Here is a 16,723-nt window from a genome sequence, read left to right as displayed (position 1 = left end):
GTTTGACTTGCCAGAAGTCAAAGATTGAGCATCAGAAGCCGTCTGGGCTAATGCAACCGTTGGCTATTCCAGAGTGGAAGTGGGACAGTATCAGTATGGATTTTGTTTCTGGTTTACCGAGGACGAGTAAGAATTTTGAAGCCATTTGGGTGATTGTTGATAGATTGACGAAATCGGCTCATTTCATTCCGATCAGAATGGATTATCCGTTAGAGAGATTAGCCGAGTTGTATATTGAGAAGATTGTAAGTTTGCATGGTATTCCGTCGAGTATTGTTTCAGACAGAGATCCTAGATTTACATCGAAGTTCTGGGAAGGTTTGCAGAAGGCTTTGGGAACTAAGCTGAGATTGAGTTCTGCATATCATCCGCAGACTGATGGTCAGACTGAGAGGACGATTCAGTCATTAGAGGACCTTTTGAGAGCTTGTGTTTTGGAAAAAGGAGGTGCTTGGGATTGTTATTTGCCTTTGATTGAGTTTACCTACAACAATAGTTTTCATTCGAGCATTGGTATGGCACCGTTTGAAGCTTTGTATGGTAGGAGATGTCGGACACCTTTATGTTGGTATGAGTCCGGTGAGAGTGCGGTGGTTGGACCGGAGATTGTTCAACAGACTACAGAAAAGATTAAGATGATTCAGGAGAAGATGAGAATTGCTCAGAGTCGTCAGAAGAGTTATCATGATAAGAGGAGGAAGTCACTTGAGTTCCAAGAGGGAGATCATGTGTTTCTTCGTGTTACTCCGATAACTGGTGTTGGTCGAGCTTTGAAGTCGAAGAAATTGACACCTCGATTTATTGGTCCTTATCAGATTTTGGAGAGGATAGGGGAGGTAGCCTATCGTATCGCTTTACCGCCGTCGCTTGCGAATTTGCATGAGGTTTTTCATGTGTCTCAGTTGAGGAGGTACATTCATGATCCGTCGCATGTAGTCCAAGTAGATGATGTACAGGTGAGAGATAACCTGACTGTTGAAACATCACCTATGAGGATCGAGGATCGAGAGTTGAAGCAGTTGCGGGGTAAAGAGATTGCCTTGGTGAAGGTAGCTTGGGGAGGACCAGCAGGTGGCAATGTGACTTGGGAACTTGAGAGTCAGATGAAGGAGTCTTATCCTGAGTTGTTCGCTTGAGGTATGTTTTCGAGGACGAAAACTCTTTTAGTGGGGGAGAGTTGTAACACCCCGATAATAATAAAATAATTATTTAAATTGAGTTAATAATTTATTTATTAATTTAATTAAATAAGTGGAAATTTTTATTATTATTTTTGGATTTATTATTATTATTGGGATAATAATTATTGGAAAAATATATAAGTTGGAAGTTAGAAAAATCCCATTTTTGGTAAAAAGTTATTTTTCACGTGAAAAGGGAAAAGAGGCAGAAAGGGCAAAAAGCAAAAGAACGAAGGTTGAAGGAAGGGAAAGCTTGGAGCTCAGAGACTGCCGGATTTACTCAGGTAAGGGGGGTTTATCATCGATTAACGGGTATTATGGGATAGTATGTGATGGGTAGTGAGAAACCATTGAAATTGCCTCGGATTGAATGATATATGTGATGAACTTGTGAGTATATTGATGAACGAAATTGGATGAGAATTGATGAAATTGTAGGAATTAGATATAGTGAGGGTAACGATTTGATAAGTTGAATGTATCTGAGTTGTAATTGATGAAACGAACGAACGTGTATGAAAAATTGGACTGTGAGAGGTTGGATCGGAAGGATCTCGTAGCAGAGAAAACCCATAGCAGATCTGGAAAACTGTATTCTGGTCATACGCGTATGGCCCTAGGCAATACGCGTATGGGGTGGCTTGATAATGGGGGGTTTGGCGCTGGTACGCGCCATACGCGTGTGATACGCGTAATCCCTGGAGTGGTACGCGTATGGTGTATGCTATACGCGTATGAGTGAGAAAGAGGATGTTTTGAACGTGAAAACGTCTCTGTTGGTACGCGTATGAGGATGTGGTACGCGTAGCATACGCGTATGGGTGTGGGCGATACGCGTATGGGATGGGCGAGGAAATGCGCCATACGCGTATGGGCATAGGCGATACGCGTATGGGCAGACTTGTGGTTTTTCTGAACTGTTGTTGTGCAGTTTTTGGTTGTGTAGGCTGAGTGATGTACTTAGCTGAGGTGTGATGTCGTAGGGATCATTTTCCGTTGGTTGGAATAGTATAGGTATTAGTAGAGTGTGCTAATACTATGATTAATTATGTGGCATGATATGATATGCTTTTGTTGATGATATGCGATGGTATACATGATGATGTGAATGTATGCATTTGCGAATAGACTGTTTTATGGCTTAGAGTGTGAGCATACGTCTATTCTTGTGTTGTTGTTGTTGTTGCATTGCTAGGTGATTAGCATGCATATTGTGGCCCATTTGGGGTGGTAGCTAATTCCCATGGTGAGGAATTAGTGAGTAAATCATTTTGATTATTGTTGATGTTTGCATGCTAGGTGAGTAGCGTGCATAGCATGGCCCATTTGGGGTGGTAGCTAATTCCTATGGTGAGGAATTAGTGAGTGAGTCACTATGTCTCAAATGAGTGGGACTAGTGAGCTTGGTAGCCGTGCCTGGATTTGGACGGTGAGGTTGAACTATATGTTCACAAAATAGTCGGTACCGCATGCATGGAGTCTCATTGCATAATATATGTATGGCGTGTAATATGAATGGATGTATTCCAATATTACACGTGTGTTTGTGTTGGTATGGTTGTGTTGTTATAATGTAAGATGTTGAGTTGATATGGCTGTTCCTGAATGTGTGTTTTGATTAGGGTAATGAAGTGTGTTAAATCACTTAACATAACATGATGTTTTATAATATTCATTATATTGATTGAGGAACTCACCCTTACAACTATGTTTTCAGGTAACGAGCAGTGATTGAATAGAAGCTAGTCCTGGGAGTCTAGTGTAGTTCTTAGCGAGTCATGCTCTGGTAGATGTAACATCGGGATGGGATGTTTACTATGTTTTCTTTTGGTTGTTAAACAACCCTACATGTAATGTAGTACCTGATTTGAATGTTGTTATTTCATATCCGCTGCGAATTATGCAAAAGAGTCTTATTTGATTTAATAAATGAGCATGACAGGATATTTTGATAAATGTTGTGAAATGATTGTGTGACACCCTTCGGGGCATAATTACTCTGATTGATATGTTATTATTTTAATTAAATATTTTGGGGTATTTAGAAGGGTGTTACACAGCCAAACAAAACTTACAAAGCATGTTACGACATTCGATAACATACCTTCTAGAGTCAGTGCGTTTCACTGTAAAGTCAGCAAAGTTGTTCATATGGTATTTTTTTATTGCCAAGACACATTCCTCTTTGGTACGAAACATGTCTCCCACCTTTAATTCGCCTACTGGTCTCGGATACGGATTATAGAAGACACTGTCGGACGTTTCATCGTCGTGAAGATCCATATTTGTCATATGTTGAGGAGGATTGTAGGCATGAGTAGGAGGTATTGGTGGTGGTTGAGCCTCATCTTCATCGTCGTTGTTCAGGATGTGATCAACCTGTACCTCAGTCTCCTCTTCTTCTTCATCAACAACGTCGACCTCTACTTCGGCTTCTGGGTTGAGTTCATCTGACCATTGTGCATCATCTGCAGCATCTTCACCAGCTGGATCCTGATCGGTTAGTTGAGACTGTTGAGACGGTATACATGGTTGTATAGTAATGTACAACTCGATACAATCCATGCCTGAATGTTCATGACTAAGAAACATGCTTTCAACATCTTCATCGTCTCGTATCTTTAGGGGGAAAAACTTGCATTGACCATTCTCAAAAAATATAGGATTCTGATATGTCATCTTTGACACAATACCTGATGCTATAAAGGATTGTATTCTTTTTTTAAAATGCAAAAAGGTTGCATTTCTCTTCATTGTCACTTTAATGGTATCAGTGTTTCTAAAACAAAAACCATGAAGCTCAGACTCAAAAGTTTCACCGTTGCAGTGAACGTTGATACTGTATAATGATGAAGATGACATTTTGGAGATAAAAAGTATTTTGCAAGTGCAGATGAATGTGAGTGAAGATGAAAAGTATTTTGGAGATGAAAAGTATTTTGCAAGTGCAGATGAATGTGATAGTAAGACACTTAAATAGATGGTATCAGTGTCTCACATTGAAGCTACTCTGAGATACTGTGTCAAGCATGCAAGTAATTTCAGAGATGAGGTGTCTGTCATGCAATACAGTGTGAGTTGATGTGTCAAGCATGCTAGCTAGTCATGAGTTGATGTGTCTGTCATGCAAGACAGTGTGAGTTGATGTGTCAAGCATGCTAGCTAGTCAAGACAGAAGTGAGTATTCAGCATGCAGGATACTAGAGAGCCACGTGTCTGAGATGATGTGTCAATCCTGCAAGACAGTGTGACTTGATGTGTCAACCAGGCAAGCTATCAAGAAGGTAGTCATCAGCATGCAGGAGACAAGACAGACACGTGTCGGACACCTAAGATGGTCAGAGATGATGTGTCAATCATGCTAGCTAGTCAAGACAGAAGTGAGTATTCAGCATGCAGGATACTAGATAGCCAAGTGTCTGAGATGATGTGTCAATCCTGCAAGACAGTGTGACTTGATGTGTCGACCAGGCAAGCTATCAAGAAGGTAGTCATCAGCATGCAGGAGACAAGACAGACACGTGTCGGACACCTAAGATGGTCAGAGATGATGTGTCAATCATGCTAGCTAGCCAAGACAGAAGTGAGTATTCAGCATGCAGGATACTAGATAGCCAAGTGTCTGAGATGATGTGTCAATCCTGCAAGACAGTGTGACTTGATGTGTCAACCAGGCAAGCTATCAAGAAGGTAGTCATCAGCATGCAGGAGACAAGACAGACACGTGTCGGACACCTAAGATGGTCAGAGATGATGTGTCAATCATGCAAGCCATCCATAAGTGAGTTGTTCAGCATGCAGGAGACAACAATGCCACGTGTCAGACATGCAGAAGGTGGCGCCAATTGGTTTGGCGCCTACCTTTAAGGCTTCAACATGGTCGCCAATTTGAATGGCGCCCCCATGGAGTCAGTCCTCGAAACCAAGCATTCAGAACTAGCCTTGCATGCATGTACCCTATGGTGTCGCCAATTTGAATGGTGCCCCCTCTTTAATATTGTACATGGTCGCCAAATGAGGTGGAGACACCATGCAAACACATTTTTTATGCACTCCTCCATTTGCCTATAAATTCATCCACTCCTTCAACAATTCTTCCACACTAACATTCTCACTACTTCATCTATATTTCTCACTACTTCATCTACATTACTTCTTTTACAATTTCATCTTCAACAAAATCTTCTATTTTCATCTACACCAACTCCCCAACAATATGTCTTTACTCACAATGGGCGAAGCACACAGAGGAACAGTTGCAAACATCGCGACATACGTAAGTTTTTTCTTATACTTATTTTTTATGTTTCATCTCCACCAACCCCATTTTATTTTGAAATATCGACTTAGTGAAGTGTTACATTATTTCTATTATAGGATGTCTCAAGGTTTCGAACTCGAGTCCACGAATTTGTCCCAATGGACCCGATGATTCAACCTTATGTTGAACTCGCCGGTTTTGGTCACATTAGCAAAATTATGTCTTGGTCTATAGATAACAAGTTCATTCTAGCCTTATGCGAAAGATGGAGGCCAGAGACACACACATTTTGGTTTCCAAACGGTGAGTGTACCGTGACGTTAGAAGACGTCTACATGCTTTTAGGACTACGAATTGAAGGCAAAGCTGTTAATGGTAAGACCAACTATGCAAATTTAATTTGCATGGAGCTTTTAAACACTGATTTGTTAGATGATAATGCTAGGGGACAAGGTATACTACTTTCACGCCTAAAGTCATATTATAATAGTTTTTATTTAGATGAGCATTCTACCGAAGATGCTCGAATCATCAAAACTAGGTGTTACATTATGTTGTTACTAGGATCCTTTTTATTTTCCGAAGGTAGTGGTTCTAGCATGCATATTATGTACTTACCTTTACTTAGACATATAGATAGAATAGGTAGTTATAGTTGGGGATCCGCATGTCTAGCCTATCTTTATAGTTCGTTGTGCAAAAACTCCCACAAAGATACTTCTACATTTTCTGGATGTGCTGTTTTGCTACAAGCATGGGGATGGTCAAGACTACCGTCTCTAGCACCGGTCAATAACAACCCCTTCACTTTTCCATATGCAAAAAAGTAAGTTGTTTAAATTGCTATATCTTTACTTCCTTCCTTACAGTTTATTACCCATAACTAATTTATTTTAACTTTTTGGTGTAGATGGTCGGCACGCGGTATGAATTACAGCAGATGTCCGAGACACTGTATTACTCAATATCGCAACTTGTTGGATCACCTTCGACCGGCAGACGTAAACAACATAATTTCATTATTCCTTCATATTATGTTGACTTTTTCTACATTCATTTAAATCCTATCGTCTTTAACATTTCAGTTCATTTGGCGTCCATACCTTAATATGGATCATGAGCATCAGATCAACCCTGAAGACGCAGCCGTATGGACAACATGCACACCGATAATACGGTTCACAACAGTGGAGCTGCACAACACCGATCGTGTGAAGCTGCAGTTTGGTATGGTCCAGAATATCCCAGATCCCCCAGCTAGCCTAGGAGAATGGCATATGCGTAAAGTGAACGACAAATGGAACTACAACCCTTGGCAAACCTTCGCAAGATCAGAGTGTCGCAAGTGGAAGCACCGTCATGACCATGTCTTAACTGACGCAGTCATGCCAAATGAGGTAAAACCAAGTCGTACTTATATGGATTGGTATAGATCAGTTGGATTTCAATTCATCGCCGATGATATGTACCTCTACGACCCACGCCAGATAAGTTACACACAAGAAGGATCAACAGCTAACCCCCAACAACATTCTTAGCCCGGTTACTCACAACCACCTATCCGACAAACTTTCCGTTCCACAAACACACAAACATACAACCAAAACATGCCATTCACCCAACCCCAAAACCAAGAACATCCCCTATACCACCACCAACAAATGGACCATCAACCTTCGACCGAACATCGCTTCGCACCCACACCATCACCCTACCAAAGTCGCCTTAGCCAAAACACTAACCGCCCCTCCTCCTACCGTAGCCAAGAACCCCAAACATCACAATACCAAAACATCCCACAACCATACCCTTTCCAAACACCCCAACAACCTTTCCAACCGTTCCTAGACCCATCATTGTCACCCATGTCTCCCTTCAACCGTCCCGGTCGCCCATCCATGAGTCAACCACACCCCAACTTCTCTGGCATGGGTCATGAGCTCAGCTACGCCGGTACACCATCATTGAATACTGAAGACTATGCTGAGTTGGCTGAATACCTCAACGGATCTTCTCCTGTAGGAGGTAATGACGCTCCTGGACCATCAGATGAACAAACACGGGTGCAGAATCGTCAACGTGGGTTAGGGCCAAGGGTTAGGGTAGCTAGGGGATGTGGGACCGGAGGTCGGTTAGGTGATCCCGGTCATCACCATTAGGATTGTTTGTGTAAAATCCAAATTTTATTAATATCAATTCGTATTATGTCAAATTTATCTTTGTGTAAACTCCAAACATTAGGTTTCTTTCATAATTCTAAAATAAACACATATCATAATACAAAAATTTATAGGTCAGAAACCCTAATTCAAGGACTTGTTATTGTTATGTTGAAGGGCTTGAATTTGGTCCCTTTTGGCAAAATTCACATACACATGTTTTGACATAAACCCTAATTTTGGGTCAAGTTTGCAAGGACCTACCTCACTCATTTTTAATTATTTTGAGGTGGGACCAAGTGCATTGGAAAATTTAAGATGTCTACTTCACTTGTTATGTTGGATAAAAATTCATAACTCTAACACAAACACATGCAATAATACAAAACATTATAGGTCGATAACAGATAAAATGTCAAAGAGTCCAAGTTCAGGTGCCCATACCTTTCTCATAAAAATTGCAAATGATGCAAAACTTTAGTCCAAATTCATTATCTTGAAAAGATCTACAACTTTTATGTTGAAGGTTTTGTCATTTGAGACTTTTATCATTCAAACTGAAGGGCTTGAAGTTGGTCCCTTTTGGCAAAATTCACATACACTTGTTTTGACATAAACCCTAATTTTGGGTCAAGTTCGCAAAGACCTAACTCACTCATTTTTAATTATTTTGAGGTGGGACCAAGTGCATTGGAAAATTTAAGATGTCTACTTCAAATGTTATGTTGGACAAAAATTCATATTCCTAAAAGAAACACATGCAATAATACAAAACATTATCGGTCAGATAATAGTTAAAAAACTAAGAAGTCCAACTTCAACTACCCATAACTTTCTCATAAAAAATCCAAATGATGCAAAATTTATATCCAAATTCATTGTCTTGAAAAGATCTACAACTTTCATGTTGGAAGATTTTTCATTTGAGGCTTTTTTAAGGGAGGCGCCAATTGGATTGGAGTCCCCTCTTAAAAATTACACATAGGCGCCAATTGGATTGGCTAGGGCAGGTGCCCTAGCCAATCCAATTGGCGCCTCCTTGCAATTTTTAAGAGGGGTCGCCAATCCAATTGGCGCCTCCTCCTAAATGTGGGGTAGATTGAGAAATTTTTTGAAAACTGGATTATTTTGGGAATTTCTTCGAAAAAGTGGATTATCTCGGTAAATTTGCCTTATCCTGATCTTTATATTTTTCCAAATAGAAGCAATACCACAAGTGAGAACTGATATGGTGATTACAGTAGAGAAGTCCCAAAACTAACACATCTACGCAACAAACTAACAATTACAAAACTAAACAACCCTAAGAAAGCTAACTGAAAACTGAACTAAAACTAAATCATCATTCATATTTAATTTAGCTACCTTGGATTGGTAACTATAGTAGGCTAAGTAAATGGCCTTTGACCAAAAATTATACTAAGTAATAATATAAGCCAAGTAAATAGGAAAGCAAAAACGATTCTACATGTTATATAAGTGCATCAAAGTGCTTATAAAAATACATCACACAAAAATACCAAAAAGCAACTACCATAGTAAACTCTAGACTGTATTAGATGCTACAATTACTTATGCAGAGCACATAGGCAACTGTTTTCACCTACATCTGATGCAATACAATAAGGCTGATACTTCCCCTCTTCAAACCAAGCAACACGCTTCTGCACAAGCTCGTTTAGAAATTCATCAAGTTTCTGAATAGTGACATTTGGCATCACCACCACATGAGCGATGTTCCCCTTGCATGCTAACTGCCATTTGCGGATAAATTCCTCATCGTGTGGCCGTTCAAATACAACTGTGCTGCTAAGCTCGTTAAGCATTGCACCGATCCCAGCATCGATAAGGCGGTCTTTGAAGTAGAATGCATTTCGCAAGCATTTCTGTACTTCTTTCTGGAAGCCTCTGTATCCTTTCCGGTTCAAGGTATACCAAAGGAATATGGGAGCGTGGCCATTTCGACTACCCATGATTGTGGCGTCCCTAGACGCAAGGTATTCCACATTTCTGGAAAGAGCATTGATATGCTCCAATCTTGTTATCTGCACCCCACAAGGCATGGGGCACCCCACAAATTTGTGGCCAGAAACACTGACACTTCCAATAGGCTTCTTAAAAGTTACTTTTGGAGCCTGAGATAAGCACAATTTTAATTATTAATGTTACACAAAACAACAAAGAATATGGCACAACTCACATAATCACGGGAATAGCTATCACTTTCTCAACCACGCAACCAAACAATCACACATGGTCCAACATGGATGAGTTGACAGATAAACAAGAAACTTAATCTTGTCCATTTTTAAATATAATCAGGTCAGAATAAATACAATATTCCCAGACTGAAATTGAAATAACAGGAGCAGTTTCTACTGAATGTAAATAGTCAATGATGGTAAGGCTTATATTTACATAAATTTGGTTAATCAATAAACATTAGAAAAGCAAATCTCGACTATCATATATGAAGAAAGCTTGATCATATAATAATTGGGATAATACCTAGAAAATTTTGCTAGACTGAAAATGCAGAAATGAGCAACACAAATGAGCCGTCATAAGATAGATAAGGTGTGCAGGGAAGAGCATAACATAAATGCAGCTCGTTATGAAATATGCAAACGACCAAAACAAATGACAATAACACAGCAACATTCTCTATCAGAATATGTGGAGATAAGAAATGGAAGTTTTGATGTTATATCTCACAGATTATATGATTTATTTATAGTAACCATTAGCACTTACTCGTTTCACAAAAGGCATCATGAGACCAAACAATGCACCATCAACGTGAATGTAGAACCTGTCGTGTGAAAATCCAGCTTCTTCAAGTTTCTGTATAACCAGATCAAGATCATCCACGGCTCCTTTCACAGTTGTACCTGCAAAGTTTCAGTTCTATGAGCCAAAATTAACAAAAGGAAGATAAGGGGAGGCATAGGACTATGAGAGAGAGAGACCTATGTTCACATTTATAATTGCTGGCTTGTCCTGGTGACAAAGAAGTTTGGCCTTGAAATCATCACAATCAATCTCGCCTGAATTAAGAGTCTCAATCTTCACACATTCCATTCGGTACATACGAGCAGCTTTAAAAATTGAATAATGTGACTCCCGCGAGGCATACAAAATCCCATCTGGTAACACCTCTCTCCTGCCAAATTCATTTAAACCATATTTCATGTTCTTTACAAACTTTCAAAATGTTGAAGCACATAAATTTAGCTGAAACTAACCCAACTAGGATTCCATGAAGATTGCCTTCTGTGCCACAGTTTGTTATATAGCCCCAATACTCATTTTTCTCCAGTTCCCACAATCTGGCAAACCAATCCAAAACACCAACTTCAAACTGCCGGGAGTGGACACCATAATTGCTTTCAATGAATGGATCTCCAAGGTTGTTTATGGAAAAGTGCTGAAGTTGAGAGAGTGCACCGTAATCAAAATCCAAATTATAGGGGTAGCCTGCAATAGATTTTTCATATATCAAATGAGAGGCTAGGCGTAATTAACTACAGAGACTAGTCAAAGAGGTGAGCTTTAAAAGTCACAAAAGTATATACAAATTTAAATTACTTTACAAAATGGAATTAAAAATAATTTAAATGCATTGTTATAGATTCTTTAAATGATAAGTTCCTAAAATACAAGTCAAGATTACAAAGATTTCCCCCCTCTATAGGTATCTTAACATTCTTCAAGTATACGAAATTATCTTAAGAGAAAGAGTTCCATGGATCTAGGCGATTGAATGTTTTATAGTTGTATTGTTACCCATCTACTTACTCACATGCTCGACCTTCAAATGTGTTTTTTTTTGTGTATTAGGGTAATAACCAGTGAAATTGGAATAGCACAGAAGCAGTTGCAAATTTATTTTGAACATTAGATAACAGAACAGGACACTCGAGTGAAGTCTGTAAGGAAAAAAAAAACATTCAAATGCTTTTTTTGGAGTCAACATGGAAAACATCAAATCTGCATTTACTTTCTTTTTCAGAGTAAAATTGGGTGATACTCACATCCAAAATAAGCCATAATACTTGGTAATTAAAGCACAAACAATCTGATATTTTCTGGATCATGGTTTGAAAAATAATGGATTATAAAAATAAAGGTTCGAGAAATAATGAAAACAACAAGATGATTTATCGATGAGATCTTGCTTAGCCCTAGATCAATGACTACCCGGGTATCTCTCCCTCTAAGACCAATCTCCAACCATACAAAATGACCCTTTGCCTTCTCTTCCTACCTCTTTATATCCTATTTCTTTCTAATTTTGTCGGAATTCTAATTAACAATTGTTAACTCTAACTGCCCTTACGAATAGAAAGTAGTTTGTTGAGCTTATCTAAAACCTAAGATGCAATTTCCTGCAGACACAATCGAGCTTCCTTCCTTAACTAAAAATAAAAATTTTAATCCCAATATATGCGAATGGAATATCCCACCAAATTGGACATTGGTCCATGAACTGAAGAAATAACAATAAATTTTTGTGCAAATATCTTCAACAAATAAAAAATCTTAGGATTGTGAGTGATGTCCTTTCATCAAAACCTCCTTCAAGTGCATCGATTTATCTTAAAGATTCTATTCTAATGAAAATTTAGAGGACACAAGCATGAACATCAAAGGTTTTACAGTAACAATCAGGTAAGTCCAGATTCCAGAAAACACTAAAAATTCAGTACTGTAGAGATGGTTCAGAGGGGAATTCATTTCGTGATCATACCGATGACAAGTTGACTGTTGAAGTTGAACACAAAATTTTATGATTTTATGGACTGACATGTTGACAGCTGAAGTTGAACTCAAAATTTAATGTTTCTATGGACTGACAAGTTGACAGCTGAAGTTGAACTGAAAATTTATGTTGTTATGGACTACCATATAGCGGGGTGTAGCTTGTTTTTATAACAACCCAAAAACTGACATTGTATTCTTTGTTAGTTTTTGTTTTACATTGTATTTGTAATGTGTCCCACAAAGTTAAGAACGTATTCAAATAAAAACCCAGGAACTTTAGGGAAAGTTCTTGCTTTTGACTAAAAATACATGGTCAACACAGGCCTTCCATCAGAAATTTAATGGAAGTAGGTGAGCTAAAGCATAAGTAAAAGTTAGTGCCAGTTTGTGGCTGCCAGGTTGATGTCAAGATGGAGCTAGTTGAGTTTTCTATATGCCAACTGTCAAGTCATAGTACCAAATCTTGAGTACGAATGAAGCTGCTAAATCCTAGGGGGAAAATCAAAATCAGCACAATGATTTGTATAACTTAGTTGATACCCGTTAGCAAACTGGGTTTGCGTTTAAGATGAATGGGAACTAAAGGAGGACTATGACTCAAGGCTGTTACGATCATCCAATCAAGAAAAAAAAATAGAGAAAACATTGGAATCATCCAATATAGGCAGGTGTTTTGCGAAAGGATTTGATTAGAGGGAGAGTCCAAGTCTCTCGGATACTTAAGTTTTAAAAAAGATTTCTATTAATAAACACTATTTTCTTCTATAGCCAGACCCGGCACCTAAAATGCCCCAGATACAACAATAACATAGATGCAATCAGCAAAGTAAAAGGATGAAAGGAGCAAATATTGTCAAACCTAAATGATACTTTGTCCTTTCAGTTAAAGATTTTCTGTATCTGGCCAACACACTTGCCATATGAGCATCACGATCCCCAGTAATGTCATCATCATCTTCTGGCTCCGTGACTTCAAGACACGAGGTATGAATATTTCTTCCCAAAACTATTTCTCTTTTCTCATTTCCTGCATTAAACTGAGCCTCCACCTTGCCAATAATGTCTGCAACTACAGGAGGCACGGGATCTTTGATAATGGCGGATACATCAAAATCATCAGGCAATAAATCAACTGGTCTGTTAATGCTCAAATCATCAACCAAAACATCAACACTTCCAACCATTTTCGTTAACCACAACAGAGGAACACCTGACAAATTTTGAATTATAAAACCAAGGTAAGTAAACCATAAAAACAGGAACCAAAATCCAATTTTTTTTTTAAAATACTAATGAATCCCAAAGCACCATCCCTATCCATCGATTTAAAAAAAAAACAGCATACAAAAATGCATAACTCTTAGAAACTTTAATTTAAGTCTCTTCATGCAAGTAAATAACTAGTGTGACTAATACTTCTATCTAATAATACAAAAGGAAACAATCCAAAACAATAGCACCTAAACAGTAAAAACCACTGCATACAAGATCTACGCATATGTTTGGTTCCACCTTTGTAGAATTGATTTCAAAATATCGGGTTCCTCTAAAATTGAATTAATTTCCTCTCTAAAAACTAATTCTATAGCTGGAAATTATAGCTTATGATTCTCAAATCGATTTTCACACTCAAATTTATTATTCAACTAACTTCGAGTGGAACCAAACATAAATTTCCTTTAAATCAAATTCTAATTGCAGCTAGAAATTGTAGAACAAGATACAAAATCAGATAGTTCAAAATCAACTTTCACCATAACAGAACCGATCATAAATTGCCATTAAATACATACAACTATACTCCCTCTGAACTAAAATAAGTGTCCCATTATGATATCTAATTAATACTCTCAATTTATTATTCTCTCAATGCATTTATGATAGTTCGAATTCACCAATAATAAACAAGCATAATTTGTTAAAACTACTATTTTCTCTTTCATTGATTACATTTTCTTAATCGGTGTGAAATAAGCCACTATACAATTGAGTGAATGTAAATATGCAATATCTCCAAAGTATAACCAAAACGAGAGCAGTTTCTATCAATATAACCTAACGATTTGCAGCGTAGAAATGAGAAGCAAAATTAAGAATCACGAAGATGATTGATAAATAGCGAAAATGCATACGAGTTAGAGCATAATTGAAAGAGAAAAAACGAAGATGATGATAGATCTGAAAGAAACTTACAGAAGATGAAATGAAATGGAAGAATGAGATGCGGAATTGAGAAATGAGAGAGATGAAAACAGTTGCACGAGAATCGGGCACAGTGAAATGGGGCAATAAGAGAGACTTGCGCAAGATTTTTTTTTTCTTTTATTTATACTACTAGAGGAGAGTTCCGTTCCGTTAGATCTCTCACGCGCTTCAAATCGTCGCTGTTTCCCACGCAGGCACGTGACTCCCTGTCAGCTACACGCTTTTGCATTGGAATTTGCACTCAAAAATATTTTCTGACAATTAATAGTACTACTACAAGATTCTTTTAAATTTGGCTCAATCATAATGTCAAAAGTTTTTGAATAGTTTTAGAGAGTAACGTCTACAAATAAAAGATTATCGCGTCATATATTAGGGTGTATGATATTAACAACAATTGCAATACTACCTTTTTTTTATAAATTTAATATTATATTTACTTATTGAAATAGCAATAAATTTTTTAATTGCGTTTTATATTAAAGTATGAAAAGATTAATGAAGTAGATTAAAGCCCCCACAAAAGGGATTGGTATCAATATCCTTTGCCATGTCGGTATAAATATCTGCGCATTGAAAGTGACCTCTATGATTGGTTTTATTTGCAAATAGAGCTTCATTTTTATATACCGACGACAATGTGAATTTGTGTACATGAATATCGGTCAATGCATCACAATCATCCGTTTGTATTATTTTTTAAATATTTAAAATAAAAGTCAAATATTTCAAATATATCAGTGGTTGTGATTAACTGACAGCATAAAAAAAAATATCCAAAACCAGAGTATGCATACATAATACTAAACATATAACACAAAATTCACAAATGACTAACTCCCACTAAATCAAATATTCTTCAAACTATAAAACATCCATGTGAGCAACGTGTCCATGGAAGACCGTGGGTGGAAGACCTTCTGTAAGAGGGTCTGCTATCATGGAGTTCGTCCCTAAATGTTATATGGAAATCTATGCACTTTGTATTTTTTCCTTAACAGCTAGAAACTTGATGTCAATATGTTTTGACTTGGTTGAGCTCTTATTATTGTTAGAATATAGGACGTTAATTTATTGTCATAGTATAACTTAAATGGTCTTTTAATTCCTTTTACAATTTGCAGCCCAGTGACAAAGTTCCTCAGTCAAATCTCATGGTTAGGTGTCTCAAAACATACTATAAATTTCATTGCCATAGTGGATGAAGCAATAAGAGTTTGTTTGGCAGTACGCCAAAAAACTACACCATCATCCATCATGTAGATATAACCCAAAGTGTATCTTTTGTTATATTATCATCCAACAAAATCAGAGTCAGAATATCAAGTGATCTCCAATTGGTCTAACCTCATATATGTGAGCATATATTCTTTTGTTTTCTTTAAATACCTCGTGACCCTTTTAGCTGTTTTCCAATGACTCATTCCTGGATTGCTCATATGTTTGCCTAACATCCCAATTATGAATGCAATATTTGGACGCGTACATACTTAGGCATACATCAGACTCCCTACAGTTGAAGCATGAGGAATCTTTTTCATTTCTTGAATTTCTAAATTTCCTTTTCGGCACTAACTGAGACTAGATTTGTCTCCCTTAGCAACTAGAGTATCCTCTAGTTTACAATTCTACATGTGAAACCTTTTAAGTACCTTATCAATGTAGCTTCTTTGTGACAACCCTATAATACCTCAAGATTGATTTCGGTGTATTTGAATTCCTAATACAAAGGATGCATCACCAAGATCTTTCGTTTCAAATTTTCTTGATTGAATTTTTTTGGTTTCGTACATCATACATATATCATTAGTGGCAAATAGTATGTCATCAACATGCAGGATTAAGAACAAGTGTTTGCTCCCACTAAATTTGTGATACACACAATCCTTAACAACATTCACCTCAAAACCAAAAGATTGAATTACTTCATAAAACTCGTGGTACCACTGACGAGACGCTTACTTTAGTCCATAAATGGATTTTGTCAATTTGCAAACCATATTCTTTGAGTCTTATGGGATAAAATTTTCTAGTTTCACCATATAGATTGCTTAATCAATGTTGTCATCTAGAAAAGTCGTATTGACATCCATTTGGTGGAGTTCTAAATCATAATATGCAACAGGAGTCATGATTGTCCTAAAAGATTATTT

The 16,723-nt window shown here is 37.6% G+C and overlaps 1 protein-coding gene across 1 annotated transcript; it reads right to left on the bottom strand.

Annotated features, from left to right (window-relative positions):
- Positions 1-9,046: 9,046 nt before the first annotated feature.
- Positions 9,047-14,763, bottom strand: LOC127085017 (serine decarboxylase). The gene is made up of 6 exons (XM_051025568.1): positions 14,559-14,763; positions 13,225-13,575; positions 10,847-11,078; positions 10,571-10,764; positions 10,356-10,492; positions 9,047-9,736 (listed from the first exon to the last, which is right to left on the bottom strand). Exons 2-6 carry the CDS (start codon positions 13,547-13,549, stop codon positions 9,170-9,172), a joined length of 1,455 nt encoding a protein of 484 aa, XP_050881525.1. The 5' UTR covers positions 13,550-13,575; positions 14,559-14,763; the 3' UTR covers positions 9,047-9,169.
- Positions 14,764-16,723: the final 1,960 nt, after the last annotated feature.

This window comes from Lathyrus oleraceus, chromosome 1 (assembly GCF_024323335.1).
Source record: "Lathyrus oleraceus cultivar Zhongwan6 chromosome 1, CAAS_Psat_ZW6_1.0, whole genome shotgun sequence".
In the NCBI taxonomy this organism is placed as follows: domain Eukaryota; kingdom Viridiplantae; phylum Streptophyta; class Magnoliopsida; order Fabales; family Fabaceae; genus Lathyrus; species Lathyrus oleraceus.
The sequence above is the reverse complement of the archived record's forward strand: the minus strand, read 5'-3'. Positions and strand labels throughout refer to the sequence as shown.

What these genes read in the sequence shown, in the direction of transcription:
- LOC127085017 (XM_051025568.1), bottom strand. Translation starts at nt 13,549, where the DNA reads ATGGTTGGAAGTGTTGATGTTTTGGTTGATGATTTGAGCATTAACAGA. An exon ending in AAGGACAAAGTATCATTTAG is followed by an intron (nt 11,079 to 13,224) that starts GTTTGACAATAT and finishes AATCTATTGCAG; the next exon opens with GCTACCCCTATAATTTGGAT. An exon ending in CTTCATGGAATCCTAGTTGG is followed by an intron (nt 10,765 to 10,846) that starts GTTAGTTTCAGC and finishes TGAATTTGGCAG; the next exon opens with GAGAGAGGTGTTACCAGATG.